Raw genomic sequence first — 21468 nt, forward strand, 5'->3', positions numbered from 1 at the left:
TTAGCAAGTATAACATAATGCTTACATGCATTTTTCGTATTCACGGGAGTAATTACTCTCATTTTTAATAAACTACATTACGTATGTATTCATACTCGTTTATCGGTTTGAGTATGTTCATATATTTATATTAAGATATTCTAGATCTTACCATGCAAAAAATTTTCAAAGGAATTCATATTTTTTAATATATTACTAAAATGTCACTAGTATATATAATAAGTATAATCACATACTCTATGTATGCATGCATACTTAATATATATACTACTTCAAATGGTTTAGTACGATTCTACGTATACTTCATCGGGCCATGTATGCCATAAATCTAGAGATATTCAGATATATGTCTCAGTGGGCCCGAAAGGCCCGACAAGAGGATGCCGAACGTTTCTTCGGCCATGAAGGCCCAACCACGAGCGAACTTCGTAGACGCCGATATATATCGTATTTATCCTTCGTTTTAGGTTTCTTCCCCCGCCGCCGTCACCGCCGCTCAGATCTGGCGGAGACGCTCCCTGCTCCTCCAGTTCGCACGGAAGAAGATCGCTATCCCCACTGATCCGTCAACCATGAGCCGATCCTTAGTCCTTGCCCGTCCGCCTCTGTTGTACCCCGACGATCTGGATCCGCCTCCGGCTTCCATCCTCGTCGACCCGCGCGGCTACATCGACGACCGCACCAACGCCACCACCGCCGAAGGCGTCACAAGCAAAGGCAAGCGCATCAAGGTAACCTTCTGGATTGTTAACCCGCCGCGCTGCTCCTGCTTCACAGTCTACAGCCCGGATTTAGAGAAATCCGCGTTCGGCGGCATTCCCATGCTCCTCAGCACAGAAGACGACCTCGCCATGCTTCGCGTCCCGATCTGCCGTCTGGGTGGGGACGGTGTCGCGTGGAACAACGACCACTTTGTCTATCACGCCGGCGACGAGAATAAGCCTCCGTCGCTGGATTTGATCCCCAGGGATCCCGGCCGAGTCTTTGACGAAAACGTTGGCCTCCTGCGCTGCCGTGCTGGCGACATGTATTTCATTGCTATACTCTGCTGGGCATACTGCGTGGGAAAGTACGAACTGCACCTCTACAGCTCCAAGACAGAGACATGGAGCTGCAAGATGATGTACCTTGCTTCATTAGAGCAGAAGTTGCTCTACACCTACCCCAGCAAGGTGATCACTATTGGAGGGGAGCATGGGTCCATAGGTTGGGTTGACCTCTGGCGAGGCATCCTCGTATGCGACGTCCTCAAGGACAGCTCCGAGCTTCGCTACATCCCACTGCCACCTCCATTGGTGCCCAGGAAACTCAAGGGTCCTCCATTGTATGTTCGTGACATCATTGTTGTTGAAGGCTACATCAAGTACTTCGAGATGTGTTCACATATTGTCGGACCTGAAGCTTGGAAGGCAGTCACATGGGAAAGGAAGGATTCTTGGGATGAGTGGAAGAAGGACTGCGTGATTGAAGTTCCCAAGTACCCAGCACAGACCAACCCTGATCAGCAGGAGGCTGAAACCAAAACCCTACCAACCTTGAAGGGATTCTACTCAGGTTATCCAGCCCTGAGCCACCACGACAGTGGTGTTGTTTACATATTGGACAGACACGGCCTCGAGGACACAGACGTAACTGTGCTTGCAGTTGATATGAGGAAACAGACTCTAAAGGGTGTGGCTAATTGTTACTCTCCGAGGCCGCTGGGTTACAGTTCCGTCTACTTTGGAAGTGGGATCTCCAAACATCTGCTTTCCCCCAGGTAATGTTGTATTGTAGACTCATTATGTGTATGCTTATGTCTCAGGCTTACATACACAACTTCTTACCTAGGTCTCGCATTTGGAACTGCATATAAAGGCTACATTATGGTTCTAGCATGTATAGATACTAAATGCTGTTTTAAACACATCCATACTTGTGTTAATTATAATGTACGCCCTTTCATTTTATGGGGCAGTCACGAGTTTTATAATGTAATAATCCAGTAGTCTCCAACCAAGAATGAGCCTCACATAAAAATTATATTGTTGGATTCATACCTGAAAAGTAGTTTCTATTTGTTATTAACTTATGACTACATATTTTAGTGTTGTAGTGGAGTAGACACTAAAAGTCAGTCTAGCTTTGGAGAGCATGCTTAGTCAAACCATGCTGTATACTGCCTCCATCCCATAACAGTTGTCATTCTAGCCTTCTACACTTGTCTCAGATTAGGCCCTCTTTGGTAGGACTTTGGCTTCTCCAAAAACAGAAGCAAGGAAAATATGGGACTGTTTGGTTAGGTGGCTAATTCCTGACCAGGCCTGCTGGAGCTAAGATGAAGATGTTTGGTTCCCTGTTCTTAAGCCTTAGCCAGGCTAGAGCTCGCCGCCGTACAGGCCTTGGCCTGGCTCCCAGAGAATGGACATGGGATCCGTTTTTCTGGGGCCAGGCTTGGGCCAGCTCACTCGTGAAGTCTTTCCCGATTCCTGTCACCCCCTCTGCTCTCCTTTTGCTCGCCTCCTCTGCTCGTGAAGTCAGTGCCTTGTGGAGTCCTCCGCCACACTTCTCCTCGCCCTCTCTCTCCCTGTTGCTGTTGGCCAAGCAGAAGCACGCGGCGGTGGGGGAGCACGGCGACGTGACTGTGGGTCCGACGAGCTCTGCCAGGAACATGGCCAGCAAGGCCCGCGCACTGCAGCGGTAGGCCTTGAAGAGCAGCTTCATGTGCGCCGGGGACGGGGAGGATGGGTTCGAGGCAGGGGACTCGTGCACAGGCACTTCGAGCATGGACGCGGGTGGCATTGGACGCGACATGGTGTGGAAGTTGAGCTCAGGTCATGGGCGCGGCGGGTGGAGGTGGCGCAGCGGACGCCATGGGCGCATCGGAGGCTAACAGCATAGAGGTCAACGCCCGGAAACCGCGACACAACTGCTTTGTTGGTTATCCAAAGCACACACACGAACGCTGCGGGCTGCTCAGCTCCATCAGGCAGCAGCTTTGGTCCGCTCGCTAGCTCCAGCTTGCAGCAGATCGTGTGTCCGTGCCATTAGCATTGCTACTTCCATGGCCCACCACAAGCAGGGGCAAAGGCAGAGAGAGAGAGAGAGAGAGAGAGGGGGGGGGGAGGGAGGGAGGGAGGTAGAGAGAGAGATGCCCAGCACCTGTTCAATAGAATGCTGCAAAGAGGGTAATCTTACCAGGCTCAAAATGTGGTGATCCTATACAAACCAAAGCAAGCAGCCAAACAAACTCTCATAGAAACGAGACCAAGGATAGAAGTCCAACCAAACACACATGTTGGCCTACTAAAGACAGGCCTAACTTGACCAGGCTCCGATCGTAGGCAGGCTCCAATTAAGCCAAGAAACCAAACAGACCCTATATGTTTCAGTGGCTTTGGCTTCTAGGCCCAAAACAACTTTAGCTTCAATGCTTTTGGCTTCGGTTCCGTTCCTGTGCGTGCTTGTTCAGTAGGGCTTCTAGTTAAGCTGGTGGAGAAGCCCCTACAAAAGCCATACATCTCCTCGTTCCCTGTGCACCACACCTTTTTCACTCCTTAATCCCTGTGTCCAGAGCTAGAATGAAAACTAATATGGCATGGATGGATTGCTATTTTATAATGTGAAGATTCAGTTCTATGTATTAAGTTTATCTTAAAATGAGGAGTTCAAGTCTGACCACCAAATACCATCCTTATATTCATTAGATGGTATTCAAATTGATTGTAATATTCTTTACTTAGGTCTCTGTCCTCAAATTTTCTGTGCTGTAACTTGTTCCTGTTATCGATCAGACCGATGCAAAATTTGCAATCACAAAGCAACACTTCTTGCACATAATCATATTAGTTAGATAATTGTTCTGCTATTACGGCATGTTGTAGTTAGATAATCTACTTTGCTCATCTTCTTGCTGTCATTTGAACTAAAAATATTTCCATCAAACAGAAATTAAGCACAATTACTGAGTTGTCTAGAACTACCAATTTGTGAGCCTGCTTCTTTGTGGTCTGTTCTGAATTTACTACTGTTCAATTTAAACTGATTTTGTACCAGAGCAGATTTTGTTAAATAATATACACTGTTTTACAGAGGGAACGCTGCTACTGAACCAAGTAAGCACAAAACTCTGCAATTTGGCAATCAAGGAGGTCCAAGGAAGAATGTGCAATCTGAGATGAGTTCTAAAAAGTTGATGGAACACACTGCAAGTGTAGAGGAAGACGATGCCGTCGTAACCAAGCTGACAACCTAGAAGTTCCTGTGAAGAATGATATCAACTGAACTCCTAAGCTTATGGAAGAAGCCACGAGTTTAGAGAAAGACAGGAAGTAAGGTGTGCAAGGAATTCTTGCGGTGGAACAAATGACTAGTTCTGTGTGTGGTCTAGAGGCTTGTTATGGTATAATGCACCCGAAATCAGAAGCTAGATGCTGTCTGTATTCTGTTTCTTTATCCTCGTACCAACATTGTCTTCTGTTTGCTCTATTGGAAGTCGACAACTATGCCAACGCTTAAACTTATCTGCTTACGTCATCAGTTCATCTTGGTTGGGTGCGAATGAAGGGAATGTTCATGCGGGGTGAATCCATAAAAGAATAAATTTCACTGCTTTTTGCCCTCTTTATCACTGCTACCATGCTTATCCCTTGAGTAGCCGGCTACCAAGCTTAGTTGTGATCAGTAACTAGTTTTACTATAATAAGGCCTTGTTTACTTCTAAATTTTTTTGCAAAATATAAATAGTAGTACTTTCGTTTGTATTTGACAAATATTGTCCAATTATGGACTAACTAGACTCAAAAGATTCGTCTTGCCAATTCTGACCAAATTATGCAGTTAGTTTTTATTTTCATCTATATTTAATACTCTATGCATACGTTTAAAGATTCGATGTGACGGGGAATTTGAAAATTTTTGAAAAAAATTTGAGGAACTAAATAAGAAGTCCATAGTATCTCTCTCACTAATAGAACGAATTAACGAAACATAGTAATTCCTGAATGGACGATGTCTGTGGACTGTGTATTTGAGAAGAGAGCTCATCGCCCAGTCAGATCATCCAAGCTGTAGCTAATTGATCTTCTCGATTTCATTACAGTGCTTGCCTTCTAGTTTCTGCTAGATACTTCCTCCGTTTCAAATTATAAGTCATTCTAAGAATCTTGGAGAGTCAAAGAGAAATATAAAGATTTATGTCATAAAATAGGTACACTATGAAAATATAACTAACAAAGAATCTAATGATACTTGGTTGGTACCAAAAATATTATTATTTTACTATATAAATTTGGTCAAACTTGAAAAACTTTGACTCTCCAAGATTCTTGGAATAACTTATAATTTGGAACAGAGGGAGTACAAAAGTATAGAATCTCAGCTAAGCGCTGTAAAGGTTTATATATCAAGTCAGGAACGAGATATTTGCTATTATAGCAACCACACATTCAGTCTAGACATGCCAGAGATTAAGTTTGTTTTTATAATTAAGGAATAAGGCCTTGTTTAGATTCAAAAATTTTTTTGGATTTTGACACTGTAGCACTTTCGTTTTTATTTGACAAACATTGTCCAATTATGGAGTAACTAGGCTTAAAAGATTTGTATCGTGATTTACAGATAAACTGTGTAATTAGTTATCTTTTTTATCTATATTTAATGTTCTATGTATGTGCCGTAAGATTTGATGTGATGGGAAATCTTGTAAAGTTTTGGGTTTTTGGGTGCATCTAAACAAGACCTAAAGCATTCTGCCCAGCCATACGCCAGACACTAGTTTTCTTTTGAATTTTCTCCAATCCAAATTGGGCCTAATCATGTGTGGGCCTGGCCCGTTCCATCTCCAGCCTAGCAGTCACGACTCCTGCAGGACGACATAGTGCTGGAGCTCCTCCATTGTGCCTCAATGCTGGTATTCCCCAGCTTGACTTTGACGCTCTCCAGTGAAGCGTGAATGCCGGCGCGGGACTTCCTCGGCTTGACTTCCACCCCCTCTAGAGAGGCTTGAATGGCGGCGTGGAGCAGGAGCGCTGTAGCGGCATGACTTCCCATGTCGGTGTGAGGACCGGTCAGGCCGTCGGGGAGCTGTGGGTGCGGCGTGGCGCGGTGACGCCTGGTGCGGGAGGGGCTGCGGCATGACGCCTGAACCTCCGCGTGGGAAAAGTGAAAAATCTCTGAATTCCGAGGTTGCAGGGGTAGGGGAGGCACAGTTACCATACTAACCTTCCACTCATAAGATTAATTAGAGATTAAAGATATCTACCTACAAGGTATGAAGATTTCTGTTAAAAATAGCAAGTCAACACTTCTGTTATAAAGATACCTACTTGGCTTTATGATGAACCTTTATGCAGTATTTCCTCTGATCTTTTTAAACTTTGCAATCAGAAGGAGATTACTGTTTCCCAGGTGGTCAGCGATGGATTCCTATCACCTTTTGTAGATGGCTAACTCCTAAACTTATGATTGGGTGGGATAAAATCTTAGCTGACATTATGAAAGTTCAAATTGAGACTGAGCAGGATTGTGTCTTGGAAACTGTCTAATAAAGACAAGTTTCCAGTGAAGCCCATTTATAATGCTCTTACTAGTGCTGAGTTGGGTCCTTTTAAATTCATTTGGAAAGCAAAAATCCCTGCGAAGATCAAAATCCTCTTATGGTTAGTAGCAAATAATGCTATTTTAACCAAGGATAATATGATTAAAAGACAATGGAAAGGTGATCCAAGCTGTTATTTCTGCAATTGCCCTGAATCTATGCAACATCTATTGTTCACTTGTCCTGTTGCCAAAATCATTTGGGCAACTGTTGCAACGTGCATTGGTGCGTCTAATATTCCAATCTTTTTTGAACAAAGTTGGAATTGGTGTGAAAGATGGATTTCTAATGGCAAGCAATTTCATGCAGTTGGAACTGCTGCTATTTGTTGGGCAATTTGGAAAATGAGAAACCGAGTATGCTTTGATGGAGTTAAGCTGCATAATCCACTTGCGATTGTGAGTCATGCGTGTGCGCTTATGAAATTTTGGGCAGGTCTTCAAAAAGAGGTGGACAGAGAAGTGTTGATTAAGGGCGTAGACGATATGCTTGAGATTGCTGTGAAGCTGTTAAATGAGAAGCGTCAAGGGACCAGTCAGGTCTACAGGCTTCGTGATGGGGCTGAAGATGATGACACCAAGCAAGAGTCTAGACATTGATCGGACTGGTGGAAAAGCTAGCGGATGAGGAGTCCCAAGCAAAAATGCTTTGTTCTGTTAGCTGTGTTGTGGGTTGTGCTGTAACGCGAGAGTTTGAAACTCTTTGCCTCCCTTTTTTTTTTGTTTCTGAACCTGCCTGGGCAGTCTAAACTTGTCTAAAACTCTGATGTATTTCCGTTCTCTTGCAATGAAAATGGGGGTGATCCCTAATTCGAAAAAATAAGATTAATTAGAGCTAATAAATTACTTAGGAACCAAGAGAAATGTAGAAATACCCCAACCACTGTAAAAGAGCTCTAGAGATTTTAGTAAAAAGATTATATTCTAACAACTTCTTTAATTGAATTTTAAATATACTTACCTTTCATTCCAGATTTCTCAAATAACTATCTAAAGTACGTACATAACTGCTATATATAAATGATTTTTAAAATGATAATTTAGCGTGTGACAATAAAGTTGCCAAATTGATACCGTACATAACTGCTATATATAAATGGTTGTTGAAGTACTAATAATTTAGAGTGTGACTGAAAGTTGCCAAATTGATACCACGCTGCACGCATGTCGCTGCTCGTTTGTATTTTTCTGACCGGCGGTGACGGTGATACAAACGATCACGTTGTCGCAGCCAGAATCGCAGATACCAAGGCCTGTTTAGTTCTCGAATGAAAGATTTTGGTAATAGATTACTTCCGTTCGTATTTAATAATTACTAGAAAAAATACTAATTACTAGAAAAAATACCCATATGTTGCAACAGGAGAAGAAAATGCTATTAAATCTATATCTGTACCTCTATTATATATATAAGATTATAGTAACTCCTTACTAAGTGGTTTACTATAACATTACGATAAATATCCCCATGTGTTATAGTAACCCAACTATCGTAAATATGTATACATATTATCGTAAATTAGTATATAAAATTATCGTAAATGGAAGTGGCTACAGAATATCATATTTTGTAGCTAGCTACAGAGTATACTCTCCTACAAGTGCTATTCTACACCCTAGGTATATATATATATATATATATATATATATATATACACACACCATATATATATGAATTGAGATGAAAACAAAAATAAATTCCGTCCAGAATCCTTTCTAACACACCACCTCAATCCAGTAAATCACACATGGTTTCAGATGGATAGAGGTACAACCAAACAACGGCTAAGGATTTATTTGAACTAGGATAGAAAATTAACTAGTTTTTGAACCCCCCCCCCCCAACCCCAAAAAAATATATGTGGATTAGAGTGGACTGAAGTGCAACAGAAGAAAGCCTAAAGAGTTTAGTGGATTTTTCTCCAAAGACGTGGATCTGTACCCAAGAACTTGATGAAATTTGAATTAGGCAAGGAAAATATAGGAATGAAAGGATAGGAGTATAGGACTGGCACGACACCTATATTGGCGTAGATGAGGGGCTAATGTCAATGCAGGAGTCATTGACTCTTTAATTACAAAGTAGATTGGATTAGCTAGGCCTTAAACGAAGTAATGGAAAAACATCAAAGTTAGGAGAGCGGTACCCACCAACCCTGCCAGAGCTTTGCCACTGCCTACCGCAAAGTAGGCTAACGGTGCAAGGCAAGGCCCACGGCACGCCAAGCTAGAACAACATTCTATTGTGGACTAGCTCGGCACCGTTGTTTTGCCGCACCAAATGCCTTTAAAATTTGGTTAAACAGGTTAAAAAAACAACAAATCAGACATGACATCGACCAAAAACCAGTCACAAAATAAATCCATACTTATAAACACGGCCTATCAATTCACCTCGATCAACCATATCAATAGTGGTTCAAAATGTACTCTGCAATATACCGCCCCATCGACATATACAACAAAATTCAGTAGTCCAGCGTGCATGCGAAGGGAACATATCGAGATAGTTGATTTTGCCAGCAACTTATTCATTCACACCCTCTTGACCCTGCAAATTAACACAAAATACAATCATGCATTAGTAGAAATACTTCAAATGCCACATCAATGACCAAGTCAACTCAATATTCTACAGAAATCAATTGCGATGACTCACATCATCACCTAGTAGCATGCTACTAAGCCACTCGTCCATTTCACTCTCCCCAATGATATCTGAGCTGAAAAAAATGAAGAAAGACAATGAAGACAAAAATGTTAACGACGATGTTCAGCGTCTTAGAATAAGTTGGTTAAAAGGATGAGATTCATTTTTGGCCAGAGCTTAAGTTGGCAATGCAATTTGAAAATAAATCAAACTACTACTATAGTTGGTTATCTTATCAAGCGTTGTCAGCCTAAAAGCAGCTTTGTAAGAACCCCAATTCCCACCAAAATTCCCAGTGAAAGAGTAGTAGAGATAAGCATCTCCAGTGCCTTGGGTGTCTGGCCTTCTAGGTCCTTCGGGAGTTCTAGCGGCTCAGAGGGTGCCGAGCTACAGTAACACTACTGTAGCCTCTAGCGGTCTAACTTCCAATTCCACCTAGAATCAGTTATCTAATCCATCCATCCCACGTTCCTCTTCTCAGTCTGACTGTTTCCCAGCTCAATCCACTCTCTCTCTCTCTCACCTTTCTTCCATTTGATAGCTTTCCTGGCTGGTTAATTTGGTCTGGAAGGCCAGGCCACGGCGGGGATAGGTGGAGAGTAGGTGCCTCTGGGCAAAGGATGAGGGAAATTTGCAGGATCTGCTGAGCGGCCTACTTCTCACTTTTCTTCCATTTGTGACACCACCAGCAAAGGCCCAGCTGCCACGACTCCGGCATGTCTCATCTCCACGCCAGTGGCTTCTGCATCTTCTGTGGCAATCCCAGCAACCCCCACAACACCGGTACCTGCAGCATCACCTCCTCTCAGCATCACCTCCTACACCACCAGCATCACCAATGCAGGACATCGCCCCTACACCAAACTTTCGCAAACATGGTGACCACATCAAGGCCTCTTGCACCATCGCCAACAGTTTTACTGGCAGCCACAACAACACTTGCAGCACCCTTGGCAACAGTTCAGGTTGCGGCGCCTCCAGACTTTATGTCCACGGCCCCTGCAACCTTGGGCTGTACCCCCATCCCGTGGGCACTCGTCCACCTGGGACCACCAGCCGTCGCGATGGGACTAGCAACCCACTACTCGTAAAGGCAACTGCCGGGGTGGGAGCATGAAGTCCAGGTGCGGGGCTCAGCATCACAGCCACCCAAAACAGGTTTCTGGGGTGAGAATTAATTTGGGTCATTGCCTTTGGAACTCTTTTGATGGCCACAGAACTATCATATAGGTCTGCAGGCCTTGCTGTCCTGTTTTGGTACCTTTGTTTGCTGATGAAGGAAAAAAAAAAAAAAACAGCTACAACTCTGTATAACATCACTAATAGGGCAGGTTTGCTTGACAACATGGCCTGGGAGGTGCTGGACAACCTCTTTACCTCCTGATCAGTAGATCTTCGCACTGAGACCTGGAAAGCTGGAACCCTAGTCTGCTGGTACCACCATCTGCTGCTCTTGACGAACATTAGTAAAGTTCAGGCCTTTCTTGTTTAACACTGTTGTGCGTCAACTGTCAATCCATGAGGCTCACTGCCTGGAAAGTTAACATGGTTTCAAAAGCAACTAGGCGTCCAAGCAAGAGCTGTGTCTGCCTGGACGCCTAGGTGACAAGGCGCCACTCTTCCCCAAGGCGTGCTGGGTACACCTGGACGCCTAGGTGACGCCTTTGAAACAAAGCAGTTAACACTTGCTACCTTTTAAAACTTGATCCTGATGGTATTAATTTTAAATCTAGACATTGTCCTGGAAACTCTAAAAAAAGGCGAGCAAGAGGGGGTATCCATTTTGGTGAAGTTTGAAATTTGAACGCAGTACGGTCTTCGTACAGAATGGGGAAGAAACTACTCATTTGATAGGGGAACAAGGCTTGGCTGGGATAAGTCCCTCTTATGCTACCAAAATCATAAGTGTGAATGGAAATCCCTGTTTTTTTAGAGAAAAAAGAGTCAAATAAATTACCTGTTGGGGTAATCCTTGTAAGCCTTCCATACATCTACAAGCCTAGAAAACATAATAACAGAATAAAAGCAACAAAGTTACACCATAAAATACAACAAGAAACCTGCATAGTTTTAAAAAAATGTAAATGCAAACTTACATCCCACTGATGCAGTTTGCTTTCACCACAAGTAGCAGCAGAAGATCCCAAACAACTTCGGCAACTGCCACTGCAGCACCAGTCTCACTTTCCTCGAGACTTTGCATGTATTGCTTTCGTGGCTTGTTCTCAGGATCATAAAAATTACCATCAGAATCCACTATTTGTTTTCTCTTCTCTTTCGAATGATCAGGACCGTGGTGAAATGTGTGTCTCATATACTCGACAAAAGACTCTAGATTTTCAGAAAAGATCTCATCAGCCTTGTCGTCTTCAACAACTTGACCACTCCTTTTATCTTTATCATTTTCTTTCTTGCCGTGATCCGTCCTTGGATCAAAACATAACACAGCAGTGCAGACTGTATTTGCTAAAGTCTTGATTTGACGAATCCAACTAACTGTGCCGCCAGCAAGTTTCAATGTAGATTTGAATGTAGCATCAGAATCTGACAAATCATGTGCACGGCATGCTGTGTAGATGCCTGATAGCAAATAAGATCTGATTATCGAAGGTTTCAAGAAAGGATGATTTATTAGTAATTCACGGAACCTTTCTGCTGTCTTTTCATCTAACCAATACTTAGCAAATTCCTCCATTTTACTCAAGATGTCATTAAAGCTTCCAAGATAGGGAATGTCCCTGTCCCCATTGGACACAAATGCAATAAGCTCTGAGAGGAACAATTTGGTGTATTGGCGGAAGTCCTCTTCCATAGCTTTTATCAGCTCAGCTAAGTCTGTGAACTTGTTTGGAGATTTACGGATTAAGAAGATCCTCCCGTTGAATACATCAACATCATCAGTGTCAAAGTTTCCACCCCAAGAAAAACCTTTCTTATGCTTTGAAATCATATCACATAAGATGCCTTTTAGCATCAAGAGAGCCTCTGTTGTAGGCTTGTAAATAACACTCTTAGACTGTGGTGGAGAATTTTGCAATGTGGATCGGTTGTGTCCATACACTTCCATAGGCTTTGCGAAAATACATGTACGCATTCGATAGCCTATCCAGGTTTCATGCCTGCATAAATAGAGAACATTTTGTAACACATCCCTGCAATAATTTTTTCATGCTGATTGAGATAAAAACCATGAATTGAGTTAACAAGGTTTGACTTTTTTTTCTCTCTTGAACGACGCGGGAGAGCTGCGTTGTCATTTCATTAGGATAGAAAAAAAACAAGAATTAACATGGTTCATTTTCTAGAAGAATTACAGTGAATAACAATGTGTGTATGGAGTATGCAAAATATAAAGTCTTCTGTCAACTGAAATCCAGCCTAGAGAAAGTCAGAGTACAATTTTTTATGTTCAATGTTCCAGAATTGCAGATATAATACCAGTATGTGCTGAAAGAGAACATCATATGAAGTACCATGCCTAATTTAAATAAATGATGAAAACATTGTAAAAAGGGACAGGGGACAAAGCAGGCTAAATGGTTTGACAAAAATTGCTAAATGGAGGTCTTAGATGAAATAGAATAAAAACTCAACTGAGGCACATTATCACTAACATTTCATTATAAGCAAAAGGCTTCCTAGCATATGCAAGTATGCAACTTGAAGCAATTCCATAAAATGACCTCTGAAATAGATTAGTTTGTGCCCATAAAAGATGAGTAATGACTTCACAAGCACCCCTCAGCTACCAACTAGGTGCAATGGCAAATTCTTGTTCATCTACAATTCTACTGGCATGTATAAAAAAAAGTAAGCAACACTCACATAAAAGCATATATTTCATAAGGCCATAAGGGCAATCACTAAAGGCACTTCAGCAAGTTTATAAACATAACACAGCAACACAATTCTGCTGCAGTTGGCCTTACATTTAGCACTCAAACAGTCAAACTCACATTTTAACTGCACAGGTTCAGGAGACTCAATTTATGTTCAGCCAATAAAACATGAAAGATCCCAAATTGAGCATGCTGGACATGAACCTTCTGGCCAGGGCATTTGCACAGATGATTTGAGCTGCAGCCTGAAGCATAATTACACCTTATGGTCGTTTTTATTCATCATATGGACCAGAGGAGCAGGAATTCAACTCAATCCCTACTTTTCAAATAAACTCACTACAGCCTAAAACATCCACTAGCCCCAAACTCAATGAGTTAAAGCACCCCTATATTTGTTTCTTTTCAGAGGACCAGCACAAAAGATGCAGATATAGGCCCTGTTTGGTTCTCCTTGCTAAATTTTAGCTAGCTAAACTTTAGTCACTTTAGTAGCTAAAGTTCCAAACACATTGACTAAAAGGAGCTAAAATAGTTTAGTTACATTAGTCATCCAAGAGTAGCTAAAATAATTTTAGCTAGCTAAAATTTTGCAAGGGGAACCAAACAGGCCCATAGTCATGGTTATCAAAGCAGTAAGGCGAGGCAACACCTTACCAAGGAAAAATTTTAAACAGCAGCTCAGAGCAGTATATAGATGACAAAGAAAAAAGGAAAGGAAAAAAGAAAAAGAAGCCCTGTACAAGCAGCACATTATCTTAGGCCTTGTTTAGATCCGAAATTTTTTTGGATTCTGACACTGTAGCACTTTTGTTTTTATTTGACAAACAGTCCAATCATGGAGTAACTAGGATTAAAAGATTTGTCTCGTGTGCGATTAGTTTTTGTTTTCATCTATATTTAATGCTCCATGCATGTGCCGCAAGATTTGATGTGACGGGGAATCTTGAAAAGTTTTTGGTTTTTGAGGTGAACTAAACAAGGCCTTACACACAAGACTTATGCTATCATGACTTACCTTAGAGGACGCTGAAGAATTTTCAAAATAACCTTAGGATCAGATCCCTTGGACTCCTTAAAGAAATCTATTGCAGCTGCCTCCAGTTTCTTAGTTAACCTGATGCAGAAATAAAACCTTAGCATACAATAATGGAAATTGGATTTAAAAGGCGAACAATGTAGACGAAGTACACACCTGCTGTAGTCTTTGCACAATGTCATAGCAAGATGTCGAGAGTACTTTAGAATGTCACAATATGAAACATTAAGTAGAAATGAGCTGTCACCACTGAGAATCCCTTTCAAGCATTGATAATTTGTGTTCAAGAACTTCTGAAAAAGTTCTATGACTTCCTCATCCGGCAATTTCGCTGCCACATCTAAATATGTTGTGCTATCACCATCATGGGGAGAATATTTGTAAAAAGCTGGAGGAACTGTTGTCTGCAATTTCTTATCAGGCTTCTCAAATTTCGACGAGGTTTTTGCTCGCGCAACAGACTTATGTCGTTGGGATGGTACAGGTAACTGCGGAGTCATGGCCTTCTTCATTTTCTTCTTGCCAACAAAAGTCCATTGGTCCTCTTTGACTAAGAGTGCAGGAGGAGGTACTATGTCTCCCACTCTTTCATAAAAGAGTAAGAATGCCTCACAGGCCAGAACTTCTGTTTCATGAACTGGTTCTACTATGTCATCACTTGCACGGAACCAAGTGCTGCCTGATTTAGTATATGAAATGTAATGACCATCAAGACCTGGGGTTCCAGAGTGTTCAATAACAGCAACCAAATTGTACATGGCATTCCTGGTGTCCACGGATCTGCAGTTCACATAAAAAAAAGTGATGATCAGACGAAATGTAAAGTTGCAAAGTTTTTTTTTTCTGCTTTAGTAACGAACAAGTTGACTGGTACAGGAACATTCAGTACCTTGGGTGCAAGAATTCACTCATGTCAAGAACAAGCGGAAAGCTAACATGACCATACAACTTCTTATCAACATCTACTGTTCTGCCCAAACTAATAGTCAAAACTATTGGAGCCCTCATTATACAAGACCTTTTATCAGCATCTACTCTGACAATAGGTTCTGTCTCTTTTCTTCCAGAATTACACTCAGTACATTCCCATTTTGGTATATGAACTTGCCCAAAGTACGCTTTCAAGCAGTCATCAAGTGATATTGGACCATCCACCACATCTCTATCTCCAAGAGATTTTGATGGAGCTGATAGCAACAGTTCACCAAATGGGGTCGCTCCACTGGGAGAAGAGTGCTTGCACACTTTACCAGTTACAGTTGAACATTGGGTTCCTATAAAAATAAAGTTTGGTATTGTTATATGATCTTCAATTGAAGCATCCTTCGCTCGCTTCCATTCCTCAACCTCCTCCCAATGCAAAGACCAACGAAAAGAAACGAAACAATCATGACTACACTGCATTTTTTTGTCTGCAAATTGACTGTTGATGTCTAAAAATGCATGTAGGAGCCTCCCAATGTTAAGTTCAGCTGCTGTTCTACTTGAAGCTTCTGTCATCAGAAACAGTTCCCTTAACTGCATGGCAAGATGGCCAGCTTGAACATCCGACCTTAGTATTATTGCACGCATGCTACTAAGTGCAAGTAAACTCTGAATGACTGCATTGAAATAGCATGTATTACCATAATTTTTCAGCCCTTTAACGATATTACGTGCCTTTGTGATCACCAGGCCCTCCTCAGCAGCAGCAGATTTACTAGTCACTCCAGGTGGTGAGACTTTTAGCTGTTCCGTATTAGTGTCAGCAGATGTTTTGATATCTGGAGATGGTGTCACCTTCAGGTCAGTATCCAGTGGACCCAACACCTGGTGAGATCCCCCTTCAGAACATGATGGAGCATGCGGCATCGTCTGATCTACTGGAGGTGATGACACCATCAGATCTGATGGAGGAGACAGCACATCCTCCAACTTTTTTATCACCTTCTTCATTGCCATCTTACCCCCCTCTGGTTTTGTCTCCATCAGCTTAAAATCTAGAAAACTGATTGAGACTTCCTTCTTACACTTGAAGCAGTAGATTGAAGTTGGGTCTTCAGGACTTGCAGCCCACAAATGACCATTATCCCGATAGTGTGGTCTGATATGGCCTTGTGGCACCTTATCTCTACCACCGCAGAACATCCTTCCACAATGCAAGCATACCCAAATTGCCTGGTCATTGGCTTGTCCCTTAGTGACTGTTGCGCGACTCTTTTTCTTCTTCGCGGTCTGCTTCCTTTCCGTGCGGGCATCTTTTTGGCAAGACTCACACAAGGTAGCACCTTTGAAAGACCATATATCCGTCCAATTGGTCTTCAAGCGGGAAGCATCCTTGTCAGTGTAGTGTGGGCAGTTAACCTTTGGCTGCACCACATCAGCGCCTCCTGTGCCTCCTTCCCCAATCTACATACAAAAAAATGATCTATATTATGATGTCACACCAGATACATGTTGAAAGAAGGAAAGACCCATATACTCATAGAACAATAGAATACTAGAGGCCACTGAAAAAAAAAATGGACCACAATGTTCACCGATATAACAGAATCTGAATTTCAACAACGAAACACAGATTGAGCAACAAACAAGGAACTTATTTTTTTAAAACAGACATATATACTATTAAATAATCTCCAGGAACATATAATAGTGAACTAATGCAGTGATTCCTGTAATATAAATGTTATTTCAACGATCTGGAGCATTATGCATCTGCAGCTAATAGCATCATACATCTAGAATGCAATTTAACATGAGAACAAGCAACAAAAAGAAATTCTAGGATGCGATCATTTGTGATACAATGAACTGTAGAATGCTTGTCCATTATTCCTTTTGCAATTGATACTGACCTTGAACTCTAAAAAATATAACTGATTGCATATACAAAAGCGTATAGAAGAACACAAACAAGAGTAATCTAATTGGAAGCAAACAGCACAAGCCCTTTTCAAGTAAATAAGGCAGGAAAATTTCTAGAACAAACCAAGTACTGCTGCTGTGCATATCAGTCATCCTAATTACAAGAAAACCATATACTCTGTGGTACATAGAAGAAAATGATATTACTAGTGCACACTAGGAAAGGCTTAATAAGCTCATATGGTTCCCACAGGTACACTATGATTTGAACTATGAGAATGGCAATAGCCAATCAGAAACTCTGAGAAAAGTTTGTGATCGAAAAACTAATGCAGAAATATGTACTGCTTGGTTCAAAACCTGAAGAAGTCAAAATGCATGCGGTTAGAGACATGGGCACAGGTTCTATCAAATTTAAATTCAAACAAAAAGTTGTGTTGTTCTTCAGGGCATATTAGGACATAAATGGGATGCCATTTCACGTGCAAGCAGCAGCAAGAATGGAAACCAACTACTGACACAACCTGCTCCTGGAACCCACAAAAATTAAGCGTGACGGAAGGATAAATTAAAAGTGAACCGGAGTGCATCATCAATTAATTGACAATTTTTAGAGGCTCCCTCTTGGAGAAATGATTTGTGGCCAAACGTACTATTTTTCCTAATAAAAATTTGAAACCACCGTAGTCTCATTTGGACCTACATAAATTCATTGCAGCCTCATGAAATCTAAATGCAAAAAGGACCCTTCAAAACAACAGGAATCCAGACGTTTTACCGGCTCCCAGTTTTGAGAAACCCCTAAATTAACCAGACAAGCTAAGTACAAAAACACCACCACCATGTATAAGTTCATGGGTTAGCAACGTTCAAAACCAAAGAAATCTGAACCAAAAAAAAAGGAGAAGCACCGCTCTTGTTTAGAGCGAATTCAACATGACGATACAACCTAGTAAAGAACCCCTCCTTCGAGGCATTGCTTCCGAATCAGTTAAGGAATTAAAACAAGCAAGCAGCTGGGAAAAAACTGACTCTGTTTGGTTAGCTACCAAAAATTGCCATACCAAAGATTTGGCAAGAAAAAATAACAAAACTAAGGCAAGAATGTTTGCCATAAATTTGGCAATGTCAATTGTGAGATGTTGGCGTAGCCAACCAGATGGCTGCCAAAATTAAGTTTCGGTAACCAAATTTTGGCCATCAGCCAACTTATAGTATGGCAGAGAAACTTAGGCGATCTGGAAGCAACTGACGTGTGCTCTGAACCGATCGAATTAGAACCGTTGGAACTTGTAAACAGAAATTAGCATTAGCAGAGACTAGAGGGACTCCAAAAGCCCCCTACCAAAACCCAAAACCTCAAAAAAGCACTGCTCAAGCACAAGTACGCTAGAATCACACAGAATTAGAGGGGACAAACAATCACCCAGTAAATAATCCAAACATAACACCCAGTCAATAATCCAAACATAGCTACCCAATCACTAAACCGGCGAGAAACAAACCTTGCCGGTGAGGTCCTGCCCCTCCTTGTTGGCCTGCCCCTCCTTGTTGGCCTGCTTCATAAAGTTTTTCAATACATCCATTTTTTTTTGGATGTCTGTCATAGTCTGCCTGTACTCCTCCTTATCCACAAAGTTCGGCAGCTGCAGTTCGTCCTACGGACACCGAAAACATCCCAAATTAGTCAAAAAAAAAAAAACACCACACTCTGAACGACGCGCAGCGGGCTAGGTTTCCGCACCTTGTGGACCGCGTTGTGCGCTGTAATCGCGGCCGGTGCGGACGCCGACGACGGGCCGATCGCGCGGACCGGAGGGGTGCCTGTAGGATGGGGTTTACTTGCCGTCGCGCGCGCCGCGGAGAAGCTCGGCGTGGCCCCCATCGACCTCGTGCTCCACGACTCCGCACTCGCATCCCCGAGCTCGTCGCCGTCCTCCTCGCCCCTCCTCGGCGACGCCCCGGCCTCCCCGCCTTCGTGCCCCGCGGCCGCACCCTCGCACCCCACCATAGCTACAGCGGCGGCGGGAGGAGGCCGGGGCTTAGCGAGAGCACGAGCGCGCTGCAGGACGTGGAGAGGAAAAGACGCCAAAACCCTATATAACGCACTAATTACGGGTCGGCGACGCCGGCTTCGTTCTTTTTTTTTCCCTACCGCACCGCACCAAACAGGCCGCAAGCAGCGGAACAAAGCTGTCTACATGATCCAATTACGAAACTAGCCCTGGGAAGGGGAAGTGTGCCTCTCTCCTAGGCTTTGTCTAAAAAATTTTGTAAAATTTTCAGATTCCTCGTCACATCGAATCTTTAGACGCATGTATGAAGTATTAAATATAAACGAAAATAAAAACTAATTGCATAATTTGGTCGGAATTGACGAGACGAATCTTTTAAGGCTAGTTAGTCTATGATTGGACAATATTTGTCAAATACAAACGAAAGTGCTACAGTATCGATTTCCCAAAAATTTTTGGAACTAAACAAGGCCCTACACTTTTTCTTTTTGGCCTTGTTTAGTTCATACCAAAACACTAAAAAAGTTTTTAAAATTTCTCGTCGCATTGAATCTTGTGATACATGTATGAAACATTAAATATAAACAAAAATAAAAATTAATTGTATAGGTTGTTTATAAATTATAAGATAAATCTTTTAAGCTTAATTAGTTTATAATTAGACAATAATTATTAAATAAAAAATAAAAATATTACAGCACCCAAAACAAAAAAAAAATAGGAAAAACAAGGCCACTTGAACTGCCTGCCTTCGTGAATAAAGTTTATTGTAGCGATGAAGCTCTATCTTTGGCGCTATCGGTCGCTTAACTTATTCGCCTGGTTTATCCGTTATATTATAGTATTTTCTCTCACAGTAAGATTTTTTTTTTCTTTACGACTTCGTGAATGAATTTTATTGTAGTAATGAAGCTCCTCCTAGATTTATCTTTAGCACTATTGTTCACTTGGTTTATCAGTATATTTTATTTCATAACAAATCAGCGAACAATGCTATTTTAGCTTATCTTGATATTTCTCATTCCGGCATTATTTAGTTACATTAAAAATCTAAAACATTTTAGTGCAAACTATCTACATCAAAGCAGCTACGCGCGGCTAGTCTGACAGTCATGTTGCTGCCGTGGACGTCCAATCCACCGCCCTGCTCCTGCTGAATGCCGCTGACCACGGTCCACAGCAAACCAAGCGAGCAAGGTATTGTTTAGTTCAAACAAAATCCAAAAACTTTTCAAGATTTCTTATCACATCAAATTTTAAAACACATACATGAAACATTATATATAGACGAAAACAAAATCTAATTATATAGTTTACTTGTAAATTACGAGATGAATCTTTTAAACCTATTTAGTCTATAATTAAATAATATTTATCAAATAAAAACAAAAATACTATAATACCGAAATTCGAAATTTTTTCAGAACTAAACAAAGCCCGAGCAAAAGATTTTCATGTCCAGCAGCAAAAACAGAGCTGCGCTTGGCGGCGCGGCCTCTGACATCTCATCACCGTACCACGTTCACGGGTCCGGGCCCGGGGCCGAGTGTACTTATTTCAAACTCTGGCATTGTTTAGTGGTGTAAGATTCGATATGATAGAGAATTTTAATTTTTTTTTTATTTTTAGTAAGAACTAAACAAGGCCCCTATAACAAACATTTATCATGATGATGATGCTTCATACAGCAGAGCTATTTCCATGAAACATTTTTTAAAAAAATACCCAAACATACTAACGGTTAGCATGAAGCGTTAATAAGTATTTTAGGTCTTGTTTACTTCCATCCAAAAATCTAAAATTTTTCAAGATTCCTCGTCACATCGAATCTTTAGACACATGCATGGAGTATTAGATGTAGATGAAAATAAAAACTAATTGCACAGTTTGGTCGAAATTGACGAGACGAATCTTTTGAGCCTAGTTAATCCATGGTTGGACAATAATTACCACAAACAAACGAAAGTGCTACAGTGTCGCGAATTTTTTTCCTTCACGAACTAAACAAGGCCATGTGTGTGACGACTAAAATTACATGCTTTTTTTTTGGGAGCAGACTAAAATTACATGCTAACGGTGTGTTTAGCCATACAGCTTAATTTCATACAGCAAAGCTAAGGAATCGATGGGCGTGTCATGTATACTGCCTCCGATCCTTCCGATTGTTGCAAGAGGAGGGGGACGTGACAACGAAATGCATGGCTGTGGTCATGGTGGTCCGGTGGACACCAGGGGAGGTCAGGAGAGGAGGCTCGGCACGCGCCGGAGCCCAACCGCCCGCCCATCCATTTTGCAAGGGCTGGAGGAGGAGGAGGCTAGGCCTAGGCCTAGGCTGCTGCTAGTCTCTGTCATGTTCCTGCCGTGCCGTGTGTGAATGCCGCTGACCACGGCGCACCCCCATGATGGCAGCAAAACCAAAACCAGGCGAGCAAGCAAAAGATTTTACCGCCGCGAAAGCCGCTGGGCCGCTGCAGAGCGCGCATGACCGCACTGCGTAACGCC

General features: G+C 42.0%; 2 protein-coding genes across 2 annotated transcripts; one reads left to right on the top strand and one right to left on the bottom strand.

Moving 5' to 3' along the window:
• LOC8065649 lies at nt 456-4566 on the top strand. Its single transcript, XM_021451153.1, has 2 exons — nt 456-1759; nt 4072-4566. The coding sequence occupies exons 1-2, from the start codon at nt 573-575 to the stop codon at nt 4232-4234; spliced, it is 1350 nt and encodes a 449-aa protein (XP_021306828.1). The 5' UTR covers nt 456-572; the 3' UTR covers nt 4235-4566.
• LOC110434056 lies at nt 8907-19050 on the bottom strand. The gene is made up of 9 exons (XM_021457720.1): nt 18696-19050; nt 18457-18609; nt 14994-16492; nt 14261-14884; nt 14084-14182; nt 11323-12345; nt 11184-11225; nt 9236-9299; nt 8907-9127 (listed from the first exon to the last, which is right to left on the bottom strand). The coding sequence occupies exons 1-9, from the start codon at nt 18960-18962 to the stop codon at nt 9104-9106; spliced, it is 3795 nt and encodes a 1264-aa protein (XP_021313395.1). The 5' UTR covers nt 18963-19050; the 3' UTR covers nt 8907-9103.

The sequence above is a fragment of the Sorghum bicolor genome, chromosome 1 (genome assembly GCF_000003195.3).
Source record: "Sorghum bicolor cultivar BTx623 chromosome 1, Sorghum_bicolor_NCBIv3, whole genome shotgun sequence".
Taxonomy (NCBI): Eukaryota; Viridiplantae; Streptophyta; class Magnoliopsida; order Poales; family Poaceae; genus Sorghum; species Sorghum bicolor.

Excerpts from the sequence above, each read along its gene's own strand:
- LOC8065649 (XM_021451153.1), top strand. The coding sequence starts at position 573 with ATGAGCCGATCCTTAGTCCTTGCCCGTCCGCCTCTGTTGTACCCCGAC. Across the intron at positions 1,760-4,071 it reads AAACATCTGCTTTCCCCCAG|AGGGAACGCTGCTACTGAAC; the intron begins GTAATGTTGTAT and ends ACTGTTTTACAG.
- LOC110434056 (XM_021457720.1), bottom strand. The coding sequence starts at position 18,962 with ATGGTGGGGTGCGAGGGTGCGGCCGCGGGGCACGAAGGCGGGGAGGCC. Across the intron at positions 18,610-18,695 it reads CGCACAACGCGGTCCACAAG|GACGAACTGCAGCTGCCGAA; the intron begins GTGCGGAAACCT and ends CGGTGTCCGTAG. Across the intron at positions 11,226-11,322 it reads GCAAACTGCATCAGTGGGAT|GCTTGTAGATGTATGGAAGG; the intron begins GTAAGTTTGCAT and ends TATGTTTTCTAG.